At 43.9% G+C, this 27809-nt stretch overlaps 1 protein-coding gene across 1 annotated transcript in view; it reads right to left on the reverse strand.

The window, feature by feature from the left end:
* The window catches only part of CDC42BPB (CDC42 binding protein kinase beta), a 412316-nt gene that overhangs the window by 111357 nt on the left and 273150 nt on the right, over positions 1–27809 (reverse strand). Inside the window, exons 19-22 of the mRNA XM_029597996.1 lie at positions 15103–15208; positions 3572–3720; positions 191–285; positions 17–96 (exon numbers count right to left, since the gene is read on the reverse strand). Coding sequence (XP_029453856.1) covers positions 17–96; positions 191–285; positions 3572–3720; positions 15103–15208 — 430 coding nt within the window. The remainder of the gene's footprint in view (positions 1–16; positions 97–190; positions 286–3571; positions 3721–15102; positions 15209–27809) is intronic.

Here is a 27809-nt window from a genome sequence, read left to right on the forward strand (position 1 = left end):
CAACAGGCATACTTACTTTGAATGTCAGATCATGTGCAAGTGGTGATGTATTGAAATACTCAAAAATGGAGTCCTGAAAATCAGGGAGTTTGAGGCCTGGAAGAAAGAAAAATGACCAGCTTTAGCATTCAGGCAAAACACAGCTCACCAGGATTAATTAGGATTTCTGGCAAAGAACCATTTTTCTTACCACTATCACGTCTGTATTTTTCTTCCAGATTTTTTTTCAAACTCTCTATCTCCTCCAGCAAGTTCCGATTTTTTGCCTCAGAATCTTTCAGTTTACTAAAATATAATAAAAATATTAATCAATGTGAAGCAATTGGAAAACAATAGGAATGGAAAACAATAGGAATGTTCTAAAAGATGTTGTGTTTGTGAGATTTGCTGGCAAGTATCTCTGCATTCTGAATATGAGTAATGCCTTTTTCATTGGAGATCAAGTCTTTCTACAAATGCTTCACTTCTGATTTTCAGAATGAGACTGTGGGGAAGATGGAGGGAGGAAAAAGAGTGGGGAGGAGGAGCTCAGGAAACTGGGGAATGGTTTTGGCCAGAAAGTGCAACCCGGTGCCTTTTGTGCAAGTTCTATTATGCATTTCTGCCAATCCACCTTCTCCTTGTTCTATTCTGGGTTTCTCCTGTACTACATGTACTGAATTATGGGGCCAAATTTGTTATTTGGCACTTATCCACTAGTTTGTATTTATCCACATTTCATTGTGTCCCAAGAAAGATCAAACCCAAGGCTCCAGATACAAAAAGGTACCTACCACTGAAATACTTAGTCTCTCTGCCCTTGTTTATACTGGAGTTATAATTATACTCTTGAATTAAGGGCAATGCTTGTTTACTTTTCTCTGAGTCAGCTGGCTAGCTCAACTAATTTATGACACAATGAGAAAGACATTTTTTCATCTTTTTCTAAGCATTGTAGGTTTCTCTTGGCTCAAACATAAGATTAAAAAAAAGACGGGCTCAACGTGCCACTTGAGATTTGGTGTTAGCTGGCAGCAATTTCGTTGACATGATATACTTTAAGAGCATGATGTGAATGCTTGAGCTTTCTCTCTATAGTCATGAGTCACCTTTCACAACATGCCCAATGTCAGGTGTATTAGATCTTATCAAATCATGACAGTGTGCTGTTCAGGACCTCACTTTAAATGTGTCTTCGGTTAAAACAAATTACAATTAATTCCTAATAAATCATGTAACATTAAACATTAATGCCACACTAAGAAAATCTGGAAACTAATTAGTTTGTACACTTTTTTTTAAATCCGTTAATTGAATCAACTCAGAATCATTCACAAACTCAATGACAATAGAATACAGAGAAAGGGCTCCTTGGCTCACAAAAAGAGAACAGTAACACGATAAACAATACTGTAATGGAACCAAGATGATCCAAAATTATTTTAGTTTAAGCCCCCAAAATACTCACGCGCAATACATGCACAACCACATTCACACATACATTCACCCTAGCCTAGCTAGCCAAGATGACGACACGTTCACTCCATATAAATAGCAAAATCAGAGCACAAGCCCAACATTCTTCCATCACTGAAGATAATCTTTGTTAAAAGCAACAGTTTGGACTTCACACATCTCAAAGTCTCATTTCCATGATAGCACACAGTTTCATTTGGTCAAGTCATTGTTGAAACAGAGGGATTCTCACCATTAACCCAGGACAAAAGGATGCCTTTTTTTGCCAATAGAAGGGAAATAATTAGAAATGTCAAACCTTCCTTAGGGAATCTAACCCTCCCGACGACCAATCCCAAATATACAAGTTGGCTGTCCAATTAATAGAACAATCCAAAAGTTTTTCTAACTAGGCAGAGATTTTTCTAAAAAAAAAAAAAAAAAAATTTATGGCAATTTGTAAACATATGACAGTGTCTCATGAAATTAGTTCTTATATTAATTTACATTATTTTCTATACATTTTTTTTTTAATTCCCTTTTCCCCTTCCAAGATTCAATCATCCATTTGCTCTGTAACTGATCCTCATAAGAATTCAGACAGCTAGTGGGAGTGAAAAACTCATAAAAGAAATTTAAAATCTGAAAGACTGGTAGCTCTAGAAACAGAGGCCTTGCATTTCTCTACAGAACAGGTCCAGTAAAGATTCTGGTAGTCCAGGCTACTCCAATGTGCTTTGCAGGACTATTCTTAGAGTGAAAGAAAAATCTTTGCCCACAGCTCCCAATTTCCTGCAGCAGCTCAGGGCTAGATTCAGAGGCAAAGTTAGAAATTCCTATGGAAATTCTGCAGAACATATACATAAATTTGCATATTAAATAAATAATGCTATTTTATAAAAACTATTTTATAAAATTGGTTTTCACAACATTATGTGCCTGGATAATATATTTTGTTCTTGTCAGATTTTTTTGAATGGGAAAAAAGAGTCAGTTATCAATGCAGGAAAGGGAAGCAGGGAATCACAATTATAGGGATGGGAAAAAAAAAAAGGAGGATTGGTATAGGGATAGCATTTTGGGAAGAGGCGATGAGAGGGAAGATTGGGAAGAGAGGAAGAATCAGATGTGGGAGAAGAGGGAGGGTGGATAGGGAATGGAGGAAGGGAAGAGGAAATGAGAGGGAGGATATCCATTCTCATTACCCCTTCCCACCTGATGCATATCCCTCTCACATACAAAGCAGAGAGTCCCCCCCCCCTCTCACACAAACCACATTTGCCCCTCCCCCTCCCTGTACCACTTCCCTACTCCCGACACTGATCCCCTCCCCAAATCAGGTGATCACCCATCCACCCTGTACCAAGCTGGCTAGGAGGAGGATGAAAGCAGCAGCTCCTTGGGTTGCACCCCCCTCCTCTGCTATTCAAGACCAGACTTGCAGTTTGAACTGCAATGGAAACCAGTGCCACACAGTTCAAAGTGCTATCCCAGCTCTGGGTGGCAGAGGATGAAGATGCAACTTGAGGAACAACTTTTCCTTATCCTACTGCCAGCTGGCTGGGGGAGGGTTTGAAAGGTCCAGAGTAGATGGTGGTTAGTGGGGGGTGGGCAGAGGGGTTGGCCCTTGCACTTGTTCTCAGTTACTGGCTGCTTCCGGCTTCCTGCGATTGGATGAGAAATGGCAATTCCACAGCAATGTTCAGATTTTGTGGCCCTTGCTATGGCATCCTGGGAAACAGGGCCCTGCCTATGTCACACCATCAATTTCTGGCACCTCTGTCTTTGACAGTCAGGTAGGGTGTCAATTGTAATGAAGCTTTTAATCTTTCAGTTTAATCATCTGCTTTCTTGAAAATGAATTGAGATTTCTACCATCATCTTGTAAAATTAAAAAGGATCTTCCCAGTTTCCTTGAAATCCCTCAGACCTAGTGACACGTTATTGGTCTTCTGTGTTATTGTACCCTTCTTGAGAGTATGTCTGTTAAATGGCAATCAAGTTTAAATAATACACTACAATATTACTGATATGGCAGCATTATCCAAGTTCATTCTTTTGTATTATATACACCACTTATGAACTTTGTCACCAGCACACAACATGAAGAACAAAACTAAGGATTGCAGTTCTGTACCTTTCAAAGGAGAGATTTGCATCTTTGACCTTTCTTAGCTCTTCTTGAACAACTTGTTTGGCACGAATTTCTGCATCAAGAGCAGACTGCAGTTCCAGCCTTGCTGACATATCAAGCTTCTGACTGCGTCGCACCTTCCAGAGTGGATCCTATTGTTAAAAATAAAAATTTACCTACAGCTATCCATTTAAATACGTCTGATACTCTAGTCATTACATACAAGATAGCTACTAATACTTATTACTTTCAAAACAAAACCACATATATCAATATAGCAAATGGTCATGAGGATGTTCTGGAGGAAGGAGAGGAAGGAGAGGAAGGGGAGGAGTCTCAGTCATCATTCAGTGAAGGCACTGAGCGGACAGACTTAGGGTCCACCATAGCTGGGTTCTGGAAGGAACTGCAATTTGTGACCCCTAATCAAAAATGATCACTGTGATGGCCGAGTTGAGATTTTGGGGACGAGGAGAGAGATAAAATAGGAAGGGAAAAAAAAGCCCCCAGATAGCTTTTAATGAAGGCCCATAGCACTGTAGCCTAATGGAAGCTGGTTCTGATTGAAATGGAAGCCCCAAAGAGGAGGAAAACTACTGGTACAAAAAAAATAATTATCCACAAATGGGATTTTATTGAGAGATCTCTAACTGCAATTATTACCATTACTAACGAATGTTACAATGGCTGATTTTGACAGGAACATAAATTAGAAGGATGGATAAAAAGAAAAATGCCGGGAAAAATAGTGGAAACTATTCTCAAGATCAAAATCGTAAAGCATATAGAAAGACATGGTTTAATGGAACACAGTCAACATGGATTTACTCAAGGGAAGCCTTGCCTAATAAATCTGCTTCATTTTTTTGAAGGGGTTAATAAACGTAAAGGTGAACCAGTAGATGTAGTGTATTTGGATTTTCAGAAGGCGTTTGACAAAGTCCCTCATGAGAGGCTTCTAAGAAACTAAAAAGTCTCCCCTCCTTTCCCCTGTTCATTATAATTTTCCTTTCTTTAGTTCCGCTGTAAACCGCTATGATTTTTCTACTAATATCGGTATAGAAAAATTCTTAAATAAATAAAAAGTCATGGGATAGGAGGCGATGTCCTTTCGTGGATTACAAACTGGTTAAAAGACAGGAAACAGAGAGTAGGATTACATGGAAAATTTTCTCAGGGGAAAAGGGTAAAAAGTGGAGTGCCTCAGGGATCTGTATTTGGACCGGTGCTTTTCAATATATATAAAAATGATCTGGAAAGGAATACAACGAGTGAGGTTATCAAATTTGCGGATGATACAAAATTATTCAGAGTAGTTAAATCACAAGCAGATTGTGATACATTACAGGAGGACCTTGCAAGACTGGATGATTGGGCATCCAAATGGCAGATGAAATTTAATGTGAACAAGTGCAAGGTGTTGCATATAGGGAAAAATAACCCTTGCTGTATTTACACTATGTTAGGTTCCATATTAGGAACTACCACCCAGGAAAAAGATCTAGGCATCATCGTGGATAATACTTTAAAATCATCGGCTCAGTGTGCTGCAGCAGTCAAAAAAGCAAACAATGTTAGGAATTATTAGGAAGGGAATGGTTAATAAAACGGAAAATGTCATAATGCCTCTATATCGCTCCATGGTGAGACTGCACCTTGAATTCTGTGTACAATTCTGGTCGCTGCATCTCAAAAAAGATATAGTTGCGATGGAGAAGGTACAGAGAAGGGCAACCAAAATGATAAAGGGGATGGAACAGCTCCCCTATGAGGAAAGGCTGAAGAGGTTAGGGCTGTTCAGCTTGGAGAAGAGACGGCTGAGGGGGATATGACAGAGGTCTTGAACGAGTAGATGTGAATCTGTTATTTACACTTTCGAATAATAGAAGGACTAGGGGGCATTCCATGAAGTTAGCAAATAGCACATTTAAGACTAACCGGAGAAAATTCTTTTTAACTCAACGTACAATAAAGCTCTGGAATTTGTTGCCAGAGGATTTGGTTAGTACAGTTAGTGTAGCTGGGTTCAAAAAAGTTTGGATAAGTTCTTGGAGGAGAAGTCCATTAACTGCTATTAATCAAGTTTACTTAGGGAATAGCCACTGCTATTAATTGCATCAGTAGCATGGGATCTTCTTAGTGTTTGGGTAATTGCCAGGTTCTTGTGACCTGGATTGGCCTCCGTTGGAAACAGGAAGCTGGACTTGATGGACCCTTGGTCTGACCCAGCATGGCAATTTCTTATGTTCTGTAATGTAAATAATTAAGAGGTGCCTTCAAAGAAGGGAAGAAAGGAAGGAATGATGGAATTTTCACATCTGAGAAAAGGGGCCTTTGTACTCTTGAAACAGTTGTAAGTTTTTCAATCATTCTTATGCACAACCTAAGGTTCTAGTTTTCTCCAGTTCCAATACAGCTAAGAGAGATAGTAACATACTGAATGACTGTTTATACTATTCTGTTTGACTATCTGCCTTACACCACACCATGGTCATAATAAATACAAATTTGGTGTGGAAAAGCAATGAGCAGTAAAAATAATGGAAAAACATATTTCAAATATTAAAATGGAGGTCCAAACCACATTAAATCATATTAAGCTATTCAGGACCTACATTTTAAATGTGATTAAAATGAAAACAGTCAATTCCTAATAAATCATGTTATGTTAAACACTAGCTCCACATTTTAGTAAAATCTGGGAACAAATCTGTTCTTACATAGACAGTATGATTTTATTTAGAGCCTGTAAGTTCTCCATTTCCAGGTTAGGCTCTGTGTTATATGTTACTCAGAAAGTTGTAAACGCAGGTACAAAAATGGTAATAAGATAAAGGATGAACCTGCCAGTTTTGACTTTACCACACCTCCATTTTCCAGTCAACTAGTTTTGTGTTGATGTAAGCTTATTTTCATTTTTTATACTGTAGGTCATGCAGGAGTGAATCTCTGCTTCTCGTAACATGAATTTATTCATTTTGTGGTGTCTGTGTAACATGGAACGTTTCCAGATTTCAGCATTCACAATAGCAAGGACCCTCATGAATTTCATTCTGATTTGCCACCGCCGCCACCACTAAATCAGGAGTCAATTATTATATCACTTAAGGTAATTAGCAAAACATAGTTTCTGATTATACGATGATTTGGCTGCTTTCACCAGGGTTTACTCACATAACTCACCAGCCTATCAGAACTGTAAGGGACCATGCCCCGATTCAAAGAGATGTCTACAGGTGGAAGCTAGGGCAACAATCAGAGCACAGTCTGTATTATTAGAATTTGGAAAGTATGTACAAATTAATTACACAACACACCTTTACATATTAAGTCATGAACTATTTTTTTTTTAATTTTCTCTCATTACTTACCCCAAAGTCATAGTTTATTTTTTTTAGAACAGCAATAAACTTATACCACCAAATTCTTGTGCTCCAAAATGAAACACACACAAACTGCTGAACAGCTGCTATGCAGCCATCAGAGAGAGAAGTTGCTTACCTGTAGTGATCTTTGAAAATAGCATTTGGCCAATCACACAAGTAGGTCATGGGACTCTGCTTGGTACCAGATATGAATCTTCTGGAGCTTTCTGGAAAGGCACAGGCCTTTCACTGCACATGTGCAGTAGTTCCCACAGTTCTTCTCATTTTCATATATTAACTTTAACTGTAGGAAGAACAATGATGAAAGCAAAGTAGGAGGGTTTGGTTCAACTTCATCGCTAAGGGATGCCTTCAATCAAAAAAGGGAACAAATACCACTAAGCATGTTGATGACAGCAATAGAGTTGGTCTAGAAGGATAGTGGATGTTTTCCATGTTTCTCAAAGTTGTTGAAGGCTCCAAACCAGACCTCTAAACAACAATTATTGTTGGGAGACAAAGCTCACCTTTAGACATGGCTGCTTCAGATGGTGCAGACTCTCTTGTATCTCTTGGCTTTTTGAGCCATGCAAAGTCAGACATTAATAATATAAAGCCTCTGCTCAAGGCTGGGTGCCAACTCTCTTCCTGTTCCTTGTTCAAATGCTTCAGGTCTCAGCTTGTGCAGAGGGAGCTGAATTTCTCTCAGCTCTTGTGCCTCTCCCCCTCAGGCTGAGAAGCCAAAAAGATTGAGGGCACTTCAGAACTGTCTAGCCAGCAGAGATCAGTGCAGCTCTATGGTACTCATGTCAAGGCTTCAATGCCAGCTTCGAAGAGCTGGACTTTAGGTCACCAGCAAGGAAGGCTCAGCGTTTATCCTTTCTGGCCCAATTTGCTCTGGATGCCATCTTTGCACAGATGTCACAACTGGAATTATCATGGTCTAGTCCTAGATATCTGTAGGTTTATATTTATTCAGTTTCTTGATTAATCACATTTAATTACATTTATAAAACAGAGCAATTTACAATAAAAATTCATAATGCCAACACTGACAACTAAAATATACTATAATTAAAAGAAACCCTCAATAAAGGAAAATGAGTTTCTTACCTGATAATTTTCGTTCCTGTAGTACCACGGATCAGTCCAGACACCTGGGTTTTGCCTCCGCACCAGCAGATGGAGACAGAGCAAGATTTGACTGGCCCAGCCACATATAACAGGGTGCCACCGACAGCCTCTCAGTCTTACGTAATGTCAAAGCAGAATGGAACAACCAACCAGACTACCTAACTATGTTGAACCCAAACAAGGCCAAGTTCAAACCCCAACTGGAACAAAACTCCCAGAACCAAAGGAGTGAACAATAAAACAACAAATAGCAAGGAAATGAATCCACGAGCGGACTCTCCGTTATTTCAGAGTACACACACAGACACGGGCGGGTCCCTGGACTGATCCATGGTACTACAGGATCGAAAATTATCAGGTAAGAAACTAATTTTCCTTTCCCTGTATGTACCCGGATCACACCAGACACCTGGGATGTACCAGAGCCAATTTACCGAGGGTGGGAACCAGAGAGTCCCGCTCGGAGTACTCCCTCACCAAAACCACCCGAAGCTGCGACTTCAACATCTAAGCGGTAATGTCTTGCAAAAGTATGCAATGGCTTCCAAGTAGCCGCCCTACAAATTTCCTGAGGCGACACTTGCGAAGATTCCACCAAGGAGCGGCCTGAGACCACGTAGAATGAGCCCGAAGGCCCACGGGGACAGGCTGCTCCCGCAGCAAGTATGCAGAACCAATGGCCTCCTTGAGCCAGCGAGCGATCGTGGTTTTGGAAGCCTCACCTCCCCTCTTGGAACCAGTACACAAGACAAATAGATGGTCAGAAACGCGGAAGGGATTCGTAACCTCAAGATACCGAAGTAAGGCCCTGCGAACCTCCAGTTTCCGTAAATCTCTCGCCCTAGGATCCGCCCGCTCCCCTTCAGGAAAGGAGGGAAGCTCAATCGACTGATTCAAGTAAAAAGCCAACACCACCTTAGGCAGAAAGGAAGGGACCGTCCGCAAAGAGACCCCTGAATCAGAGATCCGTAAGAACGGCTCCCTACACGATAGAGTTTGCAATTCCGATACTCACCTAGTCTAAGTAATCACGAAGAGGAACACCACTTTTAGCGTAAGATCCTTTAGCGTCGCCCACTTGATAGGCTCAAAAGGCGACGAACATAAGGCCGAAAGCACCCAATTGAGGTTCCAGGACGGACAAGGGTGGCGCAATGGAGGACATAAATGCTTAGCCCCCCCAAAGAAAACGAGCGACATCTGGATGTACAGCCAAAGACACCCCGTGTACCTTACCTCTAAGACAACCAAACGCCGCCACCTGGACCCGAAGGGTACTACAAGAAAGCCCTTTAGAGAGACCAGCCTGAAGAAAGGCTAGGACATCGGAGCTCTCATAGGATCCACACTGTGATCTCTACACCAATCCTCAAACACCGACCAGACCCGAACGTAGGCTGACGTAGACTGTTTCCTAGACCTTAACAACGTGGCTACCACCGCATCAGAATACCCTTTATTCTTCAAGCGTTGCCTTTCAAAAGCCATGCCGCGAGACAGAAGTGATCCGCTGCCTCCAAACGGGGCCTTGATGAAGAAGAGCCGTGGACTCCCGAAAGCGAAGGGGTGGCTCGACCGCCAAGTGGAGGAGATCCGCGAACCACAGATGCCACGGCCATTCTGGCACCACCAAGATCACGTCCGGATGCAGTTCTATGCATCGAAGCACCTTGCCGATCAAGGGCCAGGGAGGGAACACGAACAGTAACACGTTTGTGGGCCATGGAAGCACTAGCGCATCGACCCCTTCGGCCCCTCTCTCTCTCCGTCGGCTGTAAAATCGCGGAGCTTTTGCGTTCTGAAAAGTGGCCATCAGGTCCATGTGAGGCGTGCCCCACCTTTCGCAGATGAGTTGAAACGCTTCCTCCGCTAGCTCCCATTCTCCAGGATCTAGATAATGCCGACTGAGGAAATCCGAATGAACATTATCTAACCTGGCGATGTGAGACGCCGCAATGTTGCTGAGATTCTGCTCTGCCTAGCACATCAAGCGTCGCGCCTCCATCGCCACTAGCTGACTCCTTGTCCCGCCCTGGCAATTGATGTACGCCACGGTAGTTGCACTGTCCGACAATACTCTGACCGCCTTCCCCCAAATCAGTGGAAGGATTGCAGTGCCAGAGCCACCGCCCTGGTCTCCAAGCGATTGATGGACCACTGAGATTGTGCTCTTGACCACTGCCCCTGCACCGAACGTCCAAGACAGACGGCTCCCCATCCGGAGAGACTGGCGTCCATTGTGACCACCGTCCAGTCGGGCATAACCAGAGACACTCCAGTCGTCAAATGATCTGACACCAGCCACCAGTGGAGACTGGTTCTCGCCTGGTCCGTGAGCGGAAGCGGCAGATAGAATTGTTCTGACACCGGCTTCCAGCGGGACAGCAATGCTAATTGCAAAGGACGTAGATGAGCGAAAGCCCAGGGCACCAAAGCTAGCGTGGACGCCATGGAGCCCAAGACCTGCAGATAATCCCTCACTCGAGGCATCTGTAGGGACAATAAGCACCTCTCACTTGACACTGTAGCTTGACCACTCTCGCCTTGGACAGAAACACTTTGCCCTGCCTTGTGTTGAACAGCGCTCCCAGAAACTCCAAGGACTGAGTAGGGAGTCAAACGACTTATGGCAAGATTGACCACCCATCCGAGAGAATGCAAGAGCTGTAGGACCCTGGTGACCGCCTTCCGACACTGCAGCTCGGACTTCACCTGAATCAACCAATCGTCCAAGTAGTGATGCACCAGGAACCCCTCTCTCTGGAGTTGGGCCGCCACCACCACCATTACACCTTGGTGAACGTGCGAGGGGCGGTAGCGAGGCCGAAAGGGAGAGCTCTGAATTGATAGTGCCTGCCCAGAATGCAGAACCTGAGAAACCTCTGATAAAACGGCTGAATGCCTATGTGAAGATACGCCTATGTGAAGATACGCTTCTGTGAGATCCAGAGAGGCCAGGAATTCGCCTGGCCGAACTGAGCACGGAATCCGTAGACACTTGTTGACTCTTCAAGTCCAATATTGGTCTGAATGTTCCCTCCTTCTTGGGTACTATGAAGTAAATGGAATATCGACCCTTGCATTGTTGCCCGGGAGGCACGGAGGTGATTGCTCCCAAGTCCTCTAGGCGCTGTAGAGTGTCCTGCACTGCCCTTCGCTTTTCTCGGTACTCGCAAGGTGAGACGAGAAACTTGTCTGTAGGAATCTGTACAAAATCTAAAGCGTAACCTTGACTTATCACGGTGAGGACCCACTGGTCCGACGTTATCTTGGTCCATTCCTCGACAAAGAGCAACAGCCTGGCCCCCATGTTTGGCACCAGGAGAGGAACCTGCCGTGAGGAATGGACCAAACGATTTTCATTGGGAAGTCTTAGCCCCCGTCCCCGATGGAGGACCACTTTGCTTCCCAAATCGTCTGCCACGAAAGGACTGAGGCCACGATGGCTGCCGTGATGAGCTTGGACGGTACGACGATCCCGAAGACCTCGCTGGATGAGACTTCCTGTTCCCCCGGAACTGGGTCCTATTGGAAAAAGAGCTCCAAGGCCTAGGCCTGTGCTCAGGCAACTTAAAAGCCTTGTTTTCTCCGAGAGATTGCATCAGATCATCCAACTGTTTGCCAAACAACAACTTCCCCTTGAATGGAAGGGAGCCAAGGTGGGCCTTAGAAGAACCATCTGCCGCCCAATTCCGAAGCCAAAGTGGACGGCACGTGGAAACCACAGACACCATAGATCTGGCCGACGTGCGCAAAAGGTCATAAAAGGCATCCGTGCTGTAAGCGATCACCGCCTCCAATCGAGTTGCCTGAGCAGCTTCTTCTTCTGAGAGATCCTCATTGGCCTGGAGCTGCTGTGCCCAGCGCAGGCCCGCCCTCAGGGCAAAATTACTACATATCGCTGAGCGGACTCCCAGAGCCGAGACCTCAAAAACCTTCTTAAGTTGGAGCTCCAGTTTCCTATCCTGTAAGTCCTTGAGGGCTGTCGCCCCCGTGACTGGAATCGACCTCTTTGTCATGGCAGACACCGCTGCATCCACTCTAGGGAGGCTGAGAAGCTCCAGTGCGTCCTCTGGAAGCGGATATAGTTTATCCATGGCCTTACTCACCTTCAGACCGAATTCAGGAGTGTCCCATTCCCAGAACAGTATGTCCGTCGCCGAATAATGGAATGGAAAGGCAACCGGACCACTGAGGTCCAACAAAACCGGGTCCATTTTGGCCCCCGGCCGGGACTCCCTGGTGGAACCTCCAAGCCGAGCTCCTGAAGTATGGCCGGAATGAGCGGAACCAGATCATCCTTTTTAAACAGCCGAATCACTTTCGGGTCGTCACCTTCCACCGCTGGGGCGGATGGAGAGGTGCCAGGCTGAGCCGGCACCTCTCCATCCGCCTCATCGGCCCCCCCCCAGGGGTCTTGTGAGCAGATCAGTCTCATCCTGAGACTTGGACTCCGTGTTCGTGTCCTGAGGGACTGACCATAATGGTCGCTTATCTTTTGGCAGGTCCGAGCCCCTCTGGGACCTATCCCTAGTCCGCCTCTTCTGGGACTTTGGCTGCAGCCCTAGTACCCCAGGAGCCAACTTCTTTCCTGCCTTCTTTTTCAGGACTTTGTGCTTCAGGACGTTTTGCAGCAAAAGCACAAAGTCCGATGAAAAAGATGAGTCCGAAGAGGATGCCTCCTCCAGGCTATCCTCTGGTAAAAGAGAGGCAGCCCCCCCCCCCCCGAGGGCGCCCCCCCCCGGGACGGCCGTTGCTGTGGAGAAAGCGCGGGAGGCATTGGGCCATCCCCCAAAGCCGCCCGCGTGGACTCCCAAAAAGACAAAAAGATTCTAAAATGGCCGCTGTTCCCGCACTGAGCAGAAACGCCTCTGCACTGCCCACGGCATTCTGGCCCTTGCACGGAGGCGAACGCGGCGCCCGAGACCGGCCCCCCCCGACCGGACTCAGACGGCCCCTCACCGCCCGGCATGCTATTTGAAATTTGAACAAATTCCATCGCGCGATAAGCGCGCGCCGAGCCGCACGTGCGACACGCCGACCCTTGCGGCATCTGCACCCTCCGCCGGCTGACCCCTGAAAATTAAAAGCAAAAAGTACAGCGAAAGAAATCGAGCCAAGCAGCGGAGAGTTGGCGTGTAGAAAACCAAAATAAAACTTTTTTCTGTACTTGCCATCGCTGTCCCTGGTACTGGACTCCTGCTCCAGTGGCGGTGAGTGAACTGGGCTTCCCTGGTGTCACCCCCGATGCTGCTAACCAGAGATGCCGGGTCCTTGACCCTTAGCAGCGGCTTCGACCAGGGGGGGATGGTCCCCTCAGAACCTTCTACCCCCCTGGGAGGCTCCCACAACGAGGGACTGTCTTCTTCTTTCTTTCTTTTTTTTTTTTAATTCAGAATCCTGACTAACTTACAACCACCACAGAAGAAACTTTTTTCCCTGGGGATCCCAGAGGCAGTGGCTTTTGCACCTACACCATCTGCTGGAGATAGAGTAAGACTGAGAGGTTGTGGGTGGCACCCTGTTATATGTGGCTGAGCCAGTCAAATCTTGCTCTGTCTCGATCTGCTGGTGTGGAGGCAAAACCCAGGTGTCTGGACTGATCCGGGTACATACAGGGAATGACAAAAATGAAATAAAACAAAGGTTGTAAAATCAGAAAGTATAGTAAAAAAAAAAAAAGGCAAAAAACAAAAGAACCGAGTAAATAGTAGCAAAGAGGGATGAAAAAATTACTAAATTAGGATGAATAAACTAGGCCGCCAAAGCTTTGATAGAATTGCTAAAATTAGATATACTAACTAGGTGGAAAAGCTTTTGAGAAAGAGATATACTCTCACGGGTGATCAGCAAAAGGCATTTTGTTTTTGTAGATGACACTGGAGCTCGAAGTTAATGGCTTGCTTCTCCATCATGGCGAGAAAAATGAAGAGTAAAATCAAAGAAATTTTCCTTGCCATAAAAGATGAAAAATTCAACAGGTCATTCTTCTGGCAGTGGCCATGTCAAAGAAAAAACTGCAAGCCAGCTCAGTAGGATTGTTAAAGAAAAAATAAACTTACATGCCAAAAAAGGAAGACATTTTCTTCAGAAGGTGGAGGTTGCAGTTTTCGGAAGATGCATCCGATTTCAGTGGATACAAAGATACAGAGAGAAGCTGTGGGGCCACTGCAGTACAGGACCTATTGCACATACGTAGTGAAATTGTTTTGCCTTTCCAGATAGCTCTGGAAGATTTATATCCATTTGGCACAGAGTACAGTCACGAGGTTCACTTGTGTGACTCTGATCTGCTGATTTTCAAAGAAATGTGTTACCATACTATTCACTCTAAAAAGTACCTGTGTAAGTTCGTCAAAAGAAAACATGACAAGGAATAATATGTTTTCTGTAATGCTTCAGATTTACACTTAAATTATTTTGGTTGCTATCCAATAATTCTTGTGAATCTCTAGCCATGTTCAGAAATATAATCACAAATGACCTCACATACACTGAATCTGACTGGCTCCTCTTAGCAGCAGAAGAAAATTTCAATTTCAGTACACAGGGTCTTTGGAAAATGATTATCTATTTTATTTTGTAACTCCTTTGCTTCCTAAACTTCATTCCTGTGCTGACTTGACTTTGTTCACTATTCTTGCATAGAAGGGCCCAGGTACACAAATAAGTTTTACAATGATACAAAGCTTCAGGCAGGCAGAGTTACGAATGTGTGAAGTAGCATCAAACTCTACTTCTTCAAAAAACAGCAGTTAAAATGCAAAGCAAAGTGGTATCTCAGCTAAACAAAAAGGTCAACCACTGGACAGTAATGGAAAAATTCCCCATTTTTGGTTCCTTCCCTTTAAGAAAGGATACCCCCCCAATGCAGTCAAATATTTTGCAAAGGAACAAGACATAACCATTACAACAGTTGAGTAATTTTTCTTCACTTTCAATATAAACAAAATCCTCATTTCATTGAACCCAACTGATCACATACTTTAAAAGAGGTAGTTGGAAATAATCTTAAAGTGGTTGAAAATAACCTACCAGTGTCCTCGATCCCAGACTGGAGCTTCTCAAAGATTCCAGTTCTTCAGTCATCTTAGAAGCCAAAGCCTGAAGGTAACCACGAGCATCTTTTTCATCACTTACCCTGTGGAGAATTATGCATCTGTGACTTAGGCATGCATGTTATTACTTTCCAGACTGGCTACACTCAGGCAGGCCACTGTGTCACCAAAGCAAGTTCTTTATTAATCTTGTCTCTCTACTGAACACAAGTGGTAATGTATTATTTAACCTATGTGGGTAATTCTAGCACATTTCACCTGCTCACCGGGTGATGTATTGTCCTCGCATATAGAGGATGTCTCTCCTAGGGTTACTGCCCAGGAGGGAAGGGTTAGGTTGGCCATCATAATTGGCGATTCAATTATTAGGAATGTAGATAGCTGGGTGACTGGTGGGCATGAGGATCACCTGGTAACATGCCTACCTGGTGCAAAGATGGGGGACCTCATGCGGCACCTAAATAAGATTTTAGACAGTGCTGGGGAGGAGCTGGCTGTCGTGGTACATGTGGGCACCAATCACATAAGAACATGTGGGAGGGAGGTTCTGGAAGCCAAATTTAGGTTCTTAGATAGAAAGCTGAAAACCAGAACTTCAAGGGTAGCATTCTCTGAAATGCTCCCAGTTCCAGGTGCAGGTCCACAGAGGCAGGCAGTGTTCCTGAGTTTCAACGCATGGAAGAGACGATGGTACAAGGAAGAGGAATTCAGTTTTGTAAGGAATTGGGGGACCTTTTGGGGAAGGGGGGAGTCTTTTCCGAAGGGGTGGGCTCCACCTTAACCAGGGTGGAACCAGGCTGCTGGTGCTAACCTTTAAAAGAAGATAGAGCAGCTTTTAAACTAGAACAAAGGGGAAAGCAGACAATCGCTCAGCAGTGCATGGTTCAGAGGGAAGTATTTTCGAAGGATACTAATGACGCATTAGAGTTAGGGCATACTAATAGAGAGGTTCCAATAATAAGAAATGTAGTACATGTGCCTAGAAGTAAAGAATTGTCTGAACTAAAAGATTCCAAATTATCCCTATTAACTGAAAAGCAGAACGTTAATATAGCAAAAAACACACTGAAATGTCTGTATCCTAATGCCAGAAGTCTAAGAACTAAGATGGGAACGTTAGAGTGTATAGCAGTGAATGATGACAGACTTAACTGGCATCTCAAAGACATAGTGGAAGGAGGAAAACCAATGGGACAGTGCTATATCTGGGCACAAATTATATCGCAATGATAGGGAGGAGCAACTTGGTGGATGAGGTAGTGCTTTATATCCAGGATGGCATAGATTCCAACAGGAAAAGGATCCTGCAAGAGACTAAAGGTTGGATTTTAAAAGGCCCATGATCACAAAAATCAGGCTTTACATGTCTGGCAGGGCCTTGCACGTACCGCACGCATTTTCAAAAGGGCCCGGTCACGCACGTAAAGCTCGATACGCACACGAGTGCTGAGCCCTGAAAAAGGGGTGGGCAGGGGGCGTGGACAACGGCCATTAGCCACTGTCCCAGGGAAACGCACGCCAGCAGCTGGCCGGTACGCGCAAACTTGGGACATTGTCTTTTTTAAAAAGTATTGGGGCAAAGTTAACCATCTGGGAATATTATTTAGTCGCTCAGCAGTGCATGGTTCGGAGAGAGGTATCTTCAAAGGATACTAATGATGCATTAGAATTAGGGCATCCCAACAGTGAGGTTCCAATAATAGAAAAATAGTCCAAGTGCCTGTAACTAAAAACTCACCTGAGCTAAAAAATTCTAACTTATCCCTATCAATTAAAAAGCAGAATGAAAATACAAACAAAAAACACACTTTGAAATGTTTGTATGCTAATGCCAGAAGTCTAAGAAGTAAGATGGGAGAATTAGAATGTATAGCAGTGAATGACAGACTTAACTGGCATCTCAGAGACATGGTGGAAGGAGGACAACCAATGGGACACTGCTATACCGGGGTACAAATTATATCGCAATGACAGAGAGGAGCACCCAGGAGGAGGTGTGGCGCTTTATGTCCGGGATGGCATAGAGTCCAACAGGATAAACATCCTGCATGAGACTAAATACAAAATTGAATCTTTATGGGTAGAAATCCCTTGTGTGTCAGGGAAGACTATAGTGATAGGGGTATACTACCGTCCACCTGGTCAAGATGGTGAGACGGACAGTGAAATGCTAAGAGAAATTAGGGAAGCTAACCAAATTGGTAGTGCAGTAATAATGGGAGACTTCAATTACCCCAATATTGACTGGGTAAATGTATCATCGGGACAAGCTAGAGAGATAACATTCCTGGATGGAATAAATGATAGCTTTATGGAGCAATTGGTTCAGGAACCGACGAGAGAGAGAGCAATTTTAGATCTAATTCTCAGTGGAGCATAGGACTTGGTGAGAGAGGTAACGGTGGTGGGGCCACTTGGCAATAGTGATCATAATATGATCAAATTTGATTTAATGACTGGAAGAGGAACAGTGTGCAAATCCAAGGCTCTCGTGCTAAACTTTCAAAAGGGAAACTTTGATAAAATGAGAAAAATTGTTAGAAAAAAACTGAAAGGAGCAGCTACAAAAGTAAAAAATGTCCAAGAGGCGTTAAAAAATACCATTCTAGAAGCACAGTCTAGATGTATTCCACACATTAAGAAAGGTGGAAAGAAGGCAAAACGATTACCGGCATGGTTAAAAGGGGAGGTGAAAGAAGCTATTTTAGCCAAAAGATCTTCATTCAAAAATTGGAAGAAGGATCCAACAGAAGAAAATAGGATAAAGCATAAACGTTAGCCTGTCTTATCAATGTCTTACATTTAACTTGCCAAGAGAAGTTGGCTGTAGAGGCAAAAACTCACAGTAAAAACGTTCTTAAATATATCCGAAGCAGAAAGCCTGTGAGGGAGTCAGTTGGACTGTTAGATGATCGAGGGGTTAAAGGGGCACTTAGAGAAGATAAGGCCATCGCAGAAAGATTAAATGATTTCTTTGCTTCGGTGTTTACTGAAGAGGATGTTGGGGAGGTACCCGTAATGGAGAAGGTTTTCAAGGGTAATGATTCAGATGGACTGAATCAAATCACGGTGAACCTAGAGGATGTGGTAGGCCTGATTGACAAACTGAAGAGTAGTAAATCACCCAGACCGGATGGTATACACCCCAGAGTTCTGAAGGAACTAAAAAATGAAATTTCAGACCTATTAGTAAAAATTTGTAACTTATTAAAATCATCCATTGTACCTGAAGACTGGAGGATAGCAAATGTAACCCCAATATTTAAAAAGGGCTCCAGGGGCGATCCAGGAAACTACAGACCGGTTAGCCTAACTTCAGTGCCAGGAAAAATAGTGGAAAGTGTTCTAAACATCAAAATCACAGAACATATAGAAAGACATGGTTTAATGGAACAAAGTCAGCATGGCTTTACCCAGGGCAAGTCTTGCCTCACAAATCTGCTTCACTTTTTTGAAGGAGTTAATAAACATGTGGATAAAGGTGAACCGGTAGATGATGTATACTTGGATTTTCAGAAGGCGTTTGACAAAGTTCCTCATGAGAGGCTTCTAGGAAAAGTAAAAAGTCATGGGGGATAGGTGGCGATGTCCTTTTGTGGATTGCAAACTGGCTAAAAGACAGGAAACAGAGAGTAGGATTAAATGGACAATTTTCTCAGTGGAAGGGAGTGGGCAGTGGAGTGCCTTAGGGATCTGTATTGGGACCCTTACTTTTCAATATATTTATAAATGATCTGGAAAGAAATACGAGTGAGATAATCAAATTTGCAAATGACACAATATTGTGTTGCTGCACATAATTTACTATAATTCACCAGCACGTGCATGTTATAAAATCGGCACATCCATGTGTGTGCGCCAGGAACCGCTTGCACACGAACACGCGCGCCTTTTAAAATCTACCCCTAAATGTACAACTGATTCTTCTCTATGGGTAAAAATCCCTTGTGTGTTGGGGAAGAGTATAGTGATAGGTGTATACTACTGTCCACCGGGCCAAAAAGATGAGGCAGTGAAATGGTAAGAGAAATTAGGGAAGCTAATCAAATTGGGAGTACAGTAATAATGGGAGACTGGGAGATTTCAATTGCCCTAATACTGACTAGGTAAATTTATCATCAGGAAATGCTAGAAAGATAAAATTCCTGCATGGAATAAATGACAGTTTTATGGAGCAATTGGTTCATGTACAGACGCGAGGGAGCAATTTTAGATCTAATTCTCACTGAAGTGCAGGATTTGGTAAGAGCAGTAACGGAGGTGGGACTGCTTGGCAATAGTGATCACAATATGATCAAATTTGAATTACTGACTGGCAGGGGGACAATTAAGTAAATCCACAGCTCTAGCACTAGGGAAAATTTGATAAAATGAGAAAAATAATAAAAAACCCCACCAAAGATGAGTGTGCAACAGGTATGAACATTGTTAAAAATACCATCTTAGAAGTGCAGACCAGATGTATTCCATGCATTAAGAAAAGTGGAAGGGATGGGGGAGGAGCCAAGATGGCAGCCTGTGTGTAGCATTGTTTGGCTCGCCCCAAATTATTTCCTCTCTTTGCCCTAGTCTGCCTTAATATGCCTCCTGAACACAAGGGGAGAGTGCAGGTATTTCACTCAGTACCCCCCTTCCTTCTGGGCAGCGCACCATCCCCGAACTCACTACAATTTACCCAGTGTTGGAGGCTGCAGTGTCCGTGGACTGGCTCGGAAAAGGAGCCTCCGTCTTGTCTGGGGAGATTTCCTTGAGTCCTCCCATGCTAAGAACTCCACAGGCGTTATCCTCATGTCCTCTTCCGGAATTGGCACTAGTGGACCCGGGTCTGAATGCCTCGGGGCAAACTACAAAGGGAGCAGCCACTGATAGTATGGCCCGAGGAGTGAGGCTGTACCGGCGCCTGCAGCTGCTTTGCAGTTTGTTTCTCCTGATGGAGGAGAGTTATCTTGACTCCTACACTGAATGTTCCAACTCCTATGGCATCTGCTATGACTCTGGAGCACTTGCCTTTAATATCTTCTCTCCCCAAGCCCACTGTGGTAACTTTAGACTCTCTCTGGGAACTAATGGCTGAGCTGGGCCTAGTCTTTCAAGGCTGATCTTCACAAATATCTCAGATCTCTTCAAAATTGGAAGTCCTGACGCAGGAACATAGCTCCCAACTTATGGAACATTCTATTAGGATTCAAAACCTAGAAGATCAAGTGAAAGTTGTTCAGAATCTACAGTCTATAGTGCAGGAACATATGGTTTTAAATAGGAAAGTTGAATTTGTTGAGAATCGTTTAAGATGTCTTAATTTAAGATTCTTGAACTTTCCTAGGATAATTGGTGAACAGCTGCGAGTTACCCTCCGGAAGTATATGACCGAAATACTACATATTTCTGTGGATAATATTCCTTCTTTTAATCAGGTGTATTTTCTCTCATTTTCATGTACAAGAGAGAATGAGGCACACCACTAACTGGATTTGGGGAATTTAACTGAATTCCTGCAGTCCTCTACTACAGAGATTTTTGAAATAGCAACTTTGTTGGTCTCATTTATTTATGAACAAGATCCAGGTTTTGTTATGCGCAATTATTTACAGTATATGGGAGCTAATTTCATGGGCCAGTTCCTCCAGATTTTTCCAGGCCTGGCTAAAGCCATCCAAGAGAGAAAAAAGGGCTTTCTGGCTTTACATTAGGAGACCCAATTTTTAGGTGCTTCCTTTCAGTTAAGATATCCATATAAATGTATTACTAAGCTTAACAATGATACTTATATTTTTGTCCTGAACAACTTAAATTGTTTCTGGATTCTCATAAAAGGTTGTTGCCTACCTCTTCACCCATTGATAGCTCTATCACTTAGAATAAAGTAAAAGAAGAGTTGCTTACCTGTAACAGGTGTTCTCACAGGACAGTAGGATGTTAGTCCTCACATATGGGTGATGTCATCAGAATGGAGCCCAATCACGGAATACTTTTGTCAAAGTTTCCAGAACTTTGACTGGCACCTACTGGGCATGCCCAGCATAGCATCAACTCTGCATCCAGCAGGGGTCCCCCTTCAGTCTCGTCTTATAGTAAAAGTACATGCGAAAAATAAAATAATAAATCGTAAGCGAACCCAACACCACGTGGTGGCAGGCAGGTTTCGTGAGGACTAACATCCTGCTGTCCTGTGAGAACACCTGTTACAGGTAAGCAACTCTTTCTCATAGGACAAGCAGGATGGTAGTCCTCACATATGGTTGAGTACTGAGCTGAGGATGGCCGAGCAATGCACCAAATGTACCCAAAGACGTGCAACAGGCACAAGAACTGGGGTGGAATTTGGTAGAGGGCGGAAGGATGTTGGTACCTTAGTTTGCAAATAGGTTGCGTAGCACAGACTGGCCGAAGATGGAATCTTGTCTGCCAGCCTTGTCTAAACAATAATGGGCTGCGAAGGTGTGGAGAGAACCCCAGGTAGCAGCCTTACAGATGTCAGCAAGCGGCACAGAGCGTAGGTGCGCTACTGATGTTGCCATGGCCCTGACAGTGTGCATTAACACGGTCTTGAAGCGAAATGACTGCCTGTTGGTAACAAAAGGAAATACAGTCCGCTAACCAGGAGGAGAGTCTGCTTACCCACAGACTTACCCAATTTGATGGGATCAAAGGAAACAATTGGGTGCCTTCCCTGTGGGCAGCTGTACGGTCTAGATAAAATGCTAGAGCACGTTTACAGTCAAGGGGATGCAGAGCTCGTTCTCCTGGGTTTGAGTGGGGCCTTGGAAAGAAGGTGGGTAGTATAATGGATTGATTGATGTGAAACTCCGATACTACCTTAGGCAAAAACGTAGGGTGAGTGCGGAGTACTACCCTATCATGCAGAAATTTAGTGTAAGGCGGGTAGGTGACTAAGGCCTGTAACTCACTAACTCTGCGAGCCGATGTGATCGCCAAAACAAAAATCACTTTCCAAGTGAGATAGTGGAGATCACAGGATTGGAGAGGTTCAAACGGCGGTTTCATGAGCCTTCCCAAAACCATGTTGAGGTCCCAAGAAGGGGACGGAGGGCGCAGTGAAGGTTTAAGGTGAAGCAAGCCCTTCAAAAAGCGTGTGACAAGGGGTTGTACTGAAATGGGTACATCCCCCACATCTTTATGGAAGGCGGCTACCGCACTGAGATGTACCCTGATAGAAGAAGTTTTTAGGCCTGACTCCGACAGGTGCCAAAGATAGTCCAGAAACTTCGGTGTGGGACAAGTGAAGAGCTTGATGGATATGGAAGTACACCATCCCGTAAACCTGTTCCATTTATAACGATAAGACTGCCTCGTGGAAGGCTTTTGTGAAGCTACTAGGACACGGGAAACCGGCTCTGAAAGATTAAGAGGTTGAAGTATTAACCTTTCAACCTCCAGGCAGTCAGGGAGAGGGCCTGGAGGTTGGGGTGACGAAGGCAGCCATTGTTCTGAGTGATCAGTAACGGGTCCTTCCCCAGAGGAATGTGCCGGTGTCTCGATAGGTCGTGGAGAATTGGAAACCAGAGCTGGCGTGGTCAATAAGGGGCTATGAGAATCATTAGACTCCTGTCCCTTCGCAGCTTCACGAAAGCCTTTGAAATGAGTGGAAGTGGAGGTTACGCATAAAGGATACCGCTGGCCCACGAGAGGGAGAAAGCATCTCTGGGCTGGCTGCGAGTAAGAGAGCAGAAGTTCCCTACTTTGTGGTTGTGAATTCACACAAAGAGGTCCATGTGAGGGTAACCCCAACAATGGAATATTGAATCCGCTACAGTGGGGTTGAGGGACCACTCGTGCGGTTGAAAAGTGCGACTCAGCTTGTCCGCGAACACATTGTCCACTCCCGGCAAGTAGTCTGGCCGAAAGAGAAGACCCATCTTATCGAGTCCAGCCTTACGACCTTTTGGTGTCATTTGAGCACATTTGGTGCAAGTAAAGACATTGTGGCCAGACCCCAAGCACATCACACAGACTGTGTGAGGGTCAGTGATGGACATTGTTCTAGTGCAGTCGGGGCACAGACGGAAACCCGATGCCATGGCTTCGACAAAATTTAGTTGTGGTGCGGTCGATGGCCGGTAGGCCGCGAGGGAAGAACTCGACAGGAATCGACCGCAAACGGGCAAAAAACCTTACCGTTCGACCGCGGACCAAAGAAATCGATAAGGGGACGCCTGTGGGGTAAAATATTTTGAAATTTTTTAACAAAGTTCCGTGAGGAAAATTCCTGTCAGGAAGAGCTCCTTAACCCGCGTGGCTACTGCTGCGCAGAAAAAAGAAGACTGAAGGGGGACCTCTGCTGGCTGCAGGGTTGATGCTATACTGGACATGCCCAGTAGGTGCCAGTCAAAGTTCTGGAAACTTTGGCAAAAGTGTTCCGTGATTGGGCTCCCTCCTGATGATGTCACCCATCTGTGAGGACTATGTTACATTCTGTATTCTTTATTCCATACTGTATATATTCTACATATTTATTTTATATATATTATTGTCATAACATATCATTTAACTGTTCTTCTTACCATTGTTATTCCATATATTTAGTGTAACTCAACTGTTCCTTTCTCCTTACTCTCTTCCAACCTCCAAGTTCCTGTAACCCTCGTTCTTTGTAATTTACTACTTACCACTTCCCTTAACTCTATCAGTAGCTCTTTAGCTATGATTATGTTTAAGTTAAACTCCCATGTTTGATGTGAATCGATGTGATATGACATGTGTCATGAATGTCGGCATAGAAAAGAATTAAATAAATACCATCCAGCTTGCCCTGTGAGAAAGGGTAAAATGCACATGTTAAGTCATTTCCTAAATTTAATTTCTTTTGCTGGCTCCTTTAGTGGTCCCTCCCCCACAGCAGAAAGATTTCTGGTATGAATATTAATATTTTGTTTCTAACATGACTATCATGTCATATTTTGTTTCCATTTTCTGTACAAAGATATTATATTTTGTAATTTTGTTAAAAAGCAAAAAAAAAGAAAATTAAAAAAAAAAAGAAAAGTGGAAGGAAGGCCAAATGATTGCTGGCATGGTTACAAAGTGAGGTGAAAGAGGCTATTTTAGCCAAAAGGTCTTCATTCAAAAATTGGAAGAAGGATCAAAAAAAAGAAAATAAGATGGAAGCATAAGCACTGGCAAGTTAAATGTAAGACATTGATAAGACAGGCAAGAAGTTGGCCGAAGAGGCAAAAACTCATAAAAACTTCTTTAAATTTATCCGAAGCAGAAAGCCTGCAAGGGAGTTGGTTGGACCGTTAGATGATAGAGGGGTTAAAGGGGCACTTAAGGAAGATAAAGCCATCGTGGAAAGACTAAACAAATTCTTTGCTTCTGTGTTTACTGAAGAGGATGTTGGGGAGATACCTGATCTGGAGACTGTTTTCAAGAGCGCGATTCAGATGAGCTGAACCAAATTACGGTGATCCTGGAAGATTTAATAGGCCAGATTGACAAACTGAAGAGTAGTAAATCACCTGGATTAGATGGTAAACACCACAGGGTTCTGAAAGAACTCAAAGTTGAAATTTCAGACCTAATACAATTAATCTGTAACCTATCATTAAAAATCATCTGCTGTACCTGAAGACTGGAAGGTGGCCAATGTAAGAAGAAGTTCAACAAAGTCCCTCATGAGAGGCTTCTAAGAAAACTAAAAAGTCATGGGATAGGAGGCGATGTCCTTTTGTGGATTACAAACTAGTTAAAAGATAGGAAACAGACAGCAGAATTAAATTGTCTGTTTTCACAGTGGAAAAAAGTAAATAGTGGAGTGCCTCAGGGATCTGTACTTGGACCAGTGCTTTTTAATATATTTATAAATGATCTGGAAAGGGGTACGACAAGTGAGGTGATCACATTTGCAGATGACAAAATTATGCAGAGTAGTTAAATCTCAAGCTGATTGTGATAAACTGCAGGAAGACCTTGTGAGGCTGGAAGATTAGGCGTTCAAATGGAAGATGAAATGGAGAAATTACTTACCTTATAATTTCATTTTCCTTAGTATAGCCAGATGGTCTCAGGACCAATGGGTTTATGCTCCCCTGCCAGCAGATGGAGATGGAGTCAAGCTGACGTCACCCTAGATCAGTGGTTCTCAACCTTTTTCCCATCGTGACACACCTGATAGACCACGCTCACATCTGTGACACACTGCTCATTACAATTCATGGCGGAAATAAAAAATAAAGGCCCAGTATTATTTTTATTGTTAAGAATGACACAAGGGAAAGATAAGTACTCTGTCTGAACAGAAATTGCATAAACATCCCATACCAAAACAGCGCCAATTTCCAGCACTCAAACTTACAAGGCAAAACTGAAAATATTACACCAGGCCGTAAAACTCCAATACTCCTCCTATTATGAAAACAGACCAAGCCAGGCTGCTATAGAGTCCTACACAGAAACTACACGCCAGCAGAATACCTTACCTCAGTTACACGTTCAGATCCTCACCTAACAAAGAATAAAGAGACTATAAAGTAAAAATAGAAACATGCCAATGGAAACTGAACTGGAAACCGCAACAAGCCAGAGATTGTGTGTGCAGCGTAACAAAGGAAAAAGAGAAACATCACCAGTGTCATAAAACAGATCAAGAAATATAAAATCAACAGCAGTAAAAACAGCTGATGAATGAAATATCCAATAATTAAAAACTCATACCAAAAATTTCTAGAGTCCAATAAAATATTTCCAAATAGCAGGCACAAAGACCCAATGATGAAAAATAATAATGATAAAAAAAATGCTTTGGTCTGCATACCTGGGAACATTTGATATCCAGATGCCCTGAGATTGTTTTGAGTTAGCAGGAGGAGGGATGGAATGCTTGCAACTTTCTCCTCTCTGTCACACACAAGGCTCTCTCTCTCTCACACTGGCTCTCAATCACACACATTTACACATGCTTTTTCTCTCTCACTTATATATGCTCTTAATCACACATTTACACACATGCTGTCTTTTCACACACACACACTTTCAATCACACACTTACATATATGCTGTCTTTCACTCACACTTTCACACACTTACAAACATGCTCTCTTTCTCTCACTTACACACAGGCTCTCGATCACATACACACAGGCTCTTAATCATACATACACAATCTCTCTCTCACATACAGGTTTCTCAGTCATACACTTACATTCATGCTATCTCTCACACACACAAAGGATCTCAATCACACACACATACTCTCTTTTACACAAACAGGTTTTCAATCACACACTGACACATACAGGCTCTCAGTCACTCACTTACATACATGCTATCTCTCTCTCTCTCACACACACACACAGGATCTCAAACACATATGCATGCTTGCTTGCTCACTCTCTCCCCCCACCTAATTAGCGGCAGCAGCAGCCTCCTCCACTTCCAGGCCTCGAGAAAGGACTCCGTTCGGCTGCGGGGGCTGAAGTTGCTCCTCTTGTGCTCTGTGCTGCGCTGCTCATTCTTAAGGCCGCGCCTTTCTTCTTCAGGCCACACTGCTAGCACTAGCACAGTCTCTTCGTCCCGCGTGTGCGGACACTGCATTCCACTTCCTCTTCTGGACAATGGGGGGGGGGGAGGGGGGGAAGTAGAGACCATGCTGGTGCCGCTGACTCCAGCTCTCCTGTTGCATTCCGCCCGGGCTATCAGCATTTTAAGCCCGGGCGGAGGATGAATTTCTATTTCGCTGGGGCAGGGGGAGCTCTGGGTCAGCGGGGGACCGGGAAGTGTAGCAACACACCTGTGTGTGCTTCGGGACACACTGGTGTGTTGTGACACACCGGTTGAGAACCGCTGCCCTAGATATACCCCTTTAGTATTCTCTTCAAAAGCCACTGTGGACACACTATCAAAAAAACGATTTAAAAATTGATTAAAAATGGATAACTGTAACTGTTCTCAACCAAACAATGAACACCAGCAAGATTATAGATGCCCTGATCTAGGGATTTGGATGACTGTTTACCTGTAATGTCTTGGAATCGATATAGATTCCACAGGCAAATCCTTGGCACCGTTCTTGGGCAGCCGTGGGTGGTATGCGGAGTCCATCTGCCTACACTAAGGAAGATGAAATTATTAGGTAAGTAATTTCTCTATTTCCTAGCATGTAGCCAGATGGACTCAGGACCAAAGGGATGTACAAAAGCTGCACCCAATCGAGGCAGGAGAATGCCTGCGGTCTGGTTAACACCACCCTTGCAAAGATGGTATGCAAGGAGGACCACATCGATGCTCGGCAGATGTCAATGGGAGACAGCAGTCTAGCTTCCACCTATGAGACTGCCTGAGCCCTAGTGGAATGAGCTTTAACTTGGAGTAATGGCTTTCCTGCCTCCACATAGGCTCCTGTGATCACCTTCTTAATCCAGTGAGCTATGATAGCCCCTGAAGTTGGTTAGCCCTGCTCCCTTCCACCGTGAAGGACAAACAGGCGGTTCATTTTTCAGATGGGTTCTGAAACTTCCAGATACCGCACCAAAAGCCTACTTACATTCAAATGGCGGAGGCGGCAGTATTCTTCCTTTTCCTTATCTAGGGATGGCAACGAAATGGACTGTTCAAATGAAACTTCGAGACTACCTTGGGCAAGAATGATGGAAGCAGGATTGCCAGGTTTTCATGAAAGAACAAGCACTATTTTCCAAAAAAAACAAGTCCAAAAAAAGCCCAACACAC

Source organism: Rhinatrema bivittatum, chromosome 4 (genome assembly GCF_901001135.1).
Source record: "Rhinatrema bivittatum chromosome 4, aRhiBiv1.1, whole genome shotgun sequence".
Taxonomy (NCBI): domain Eukaryota; kingdom Metazoa; phylum Chordata; class Amphibia; order Gymnophiona; family Rhinatrematidae; genus Rhinatrema; species Rhinatrema bivittatum.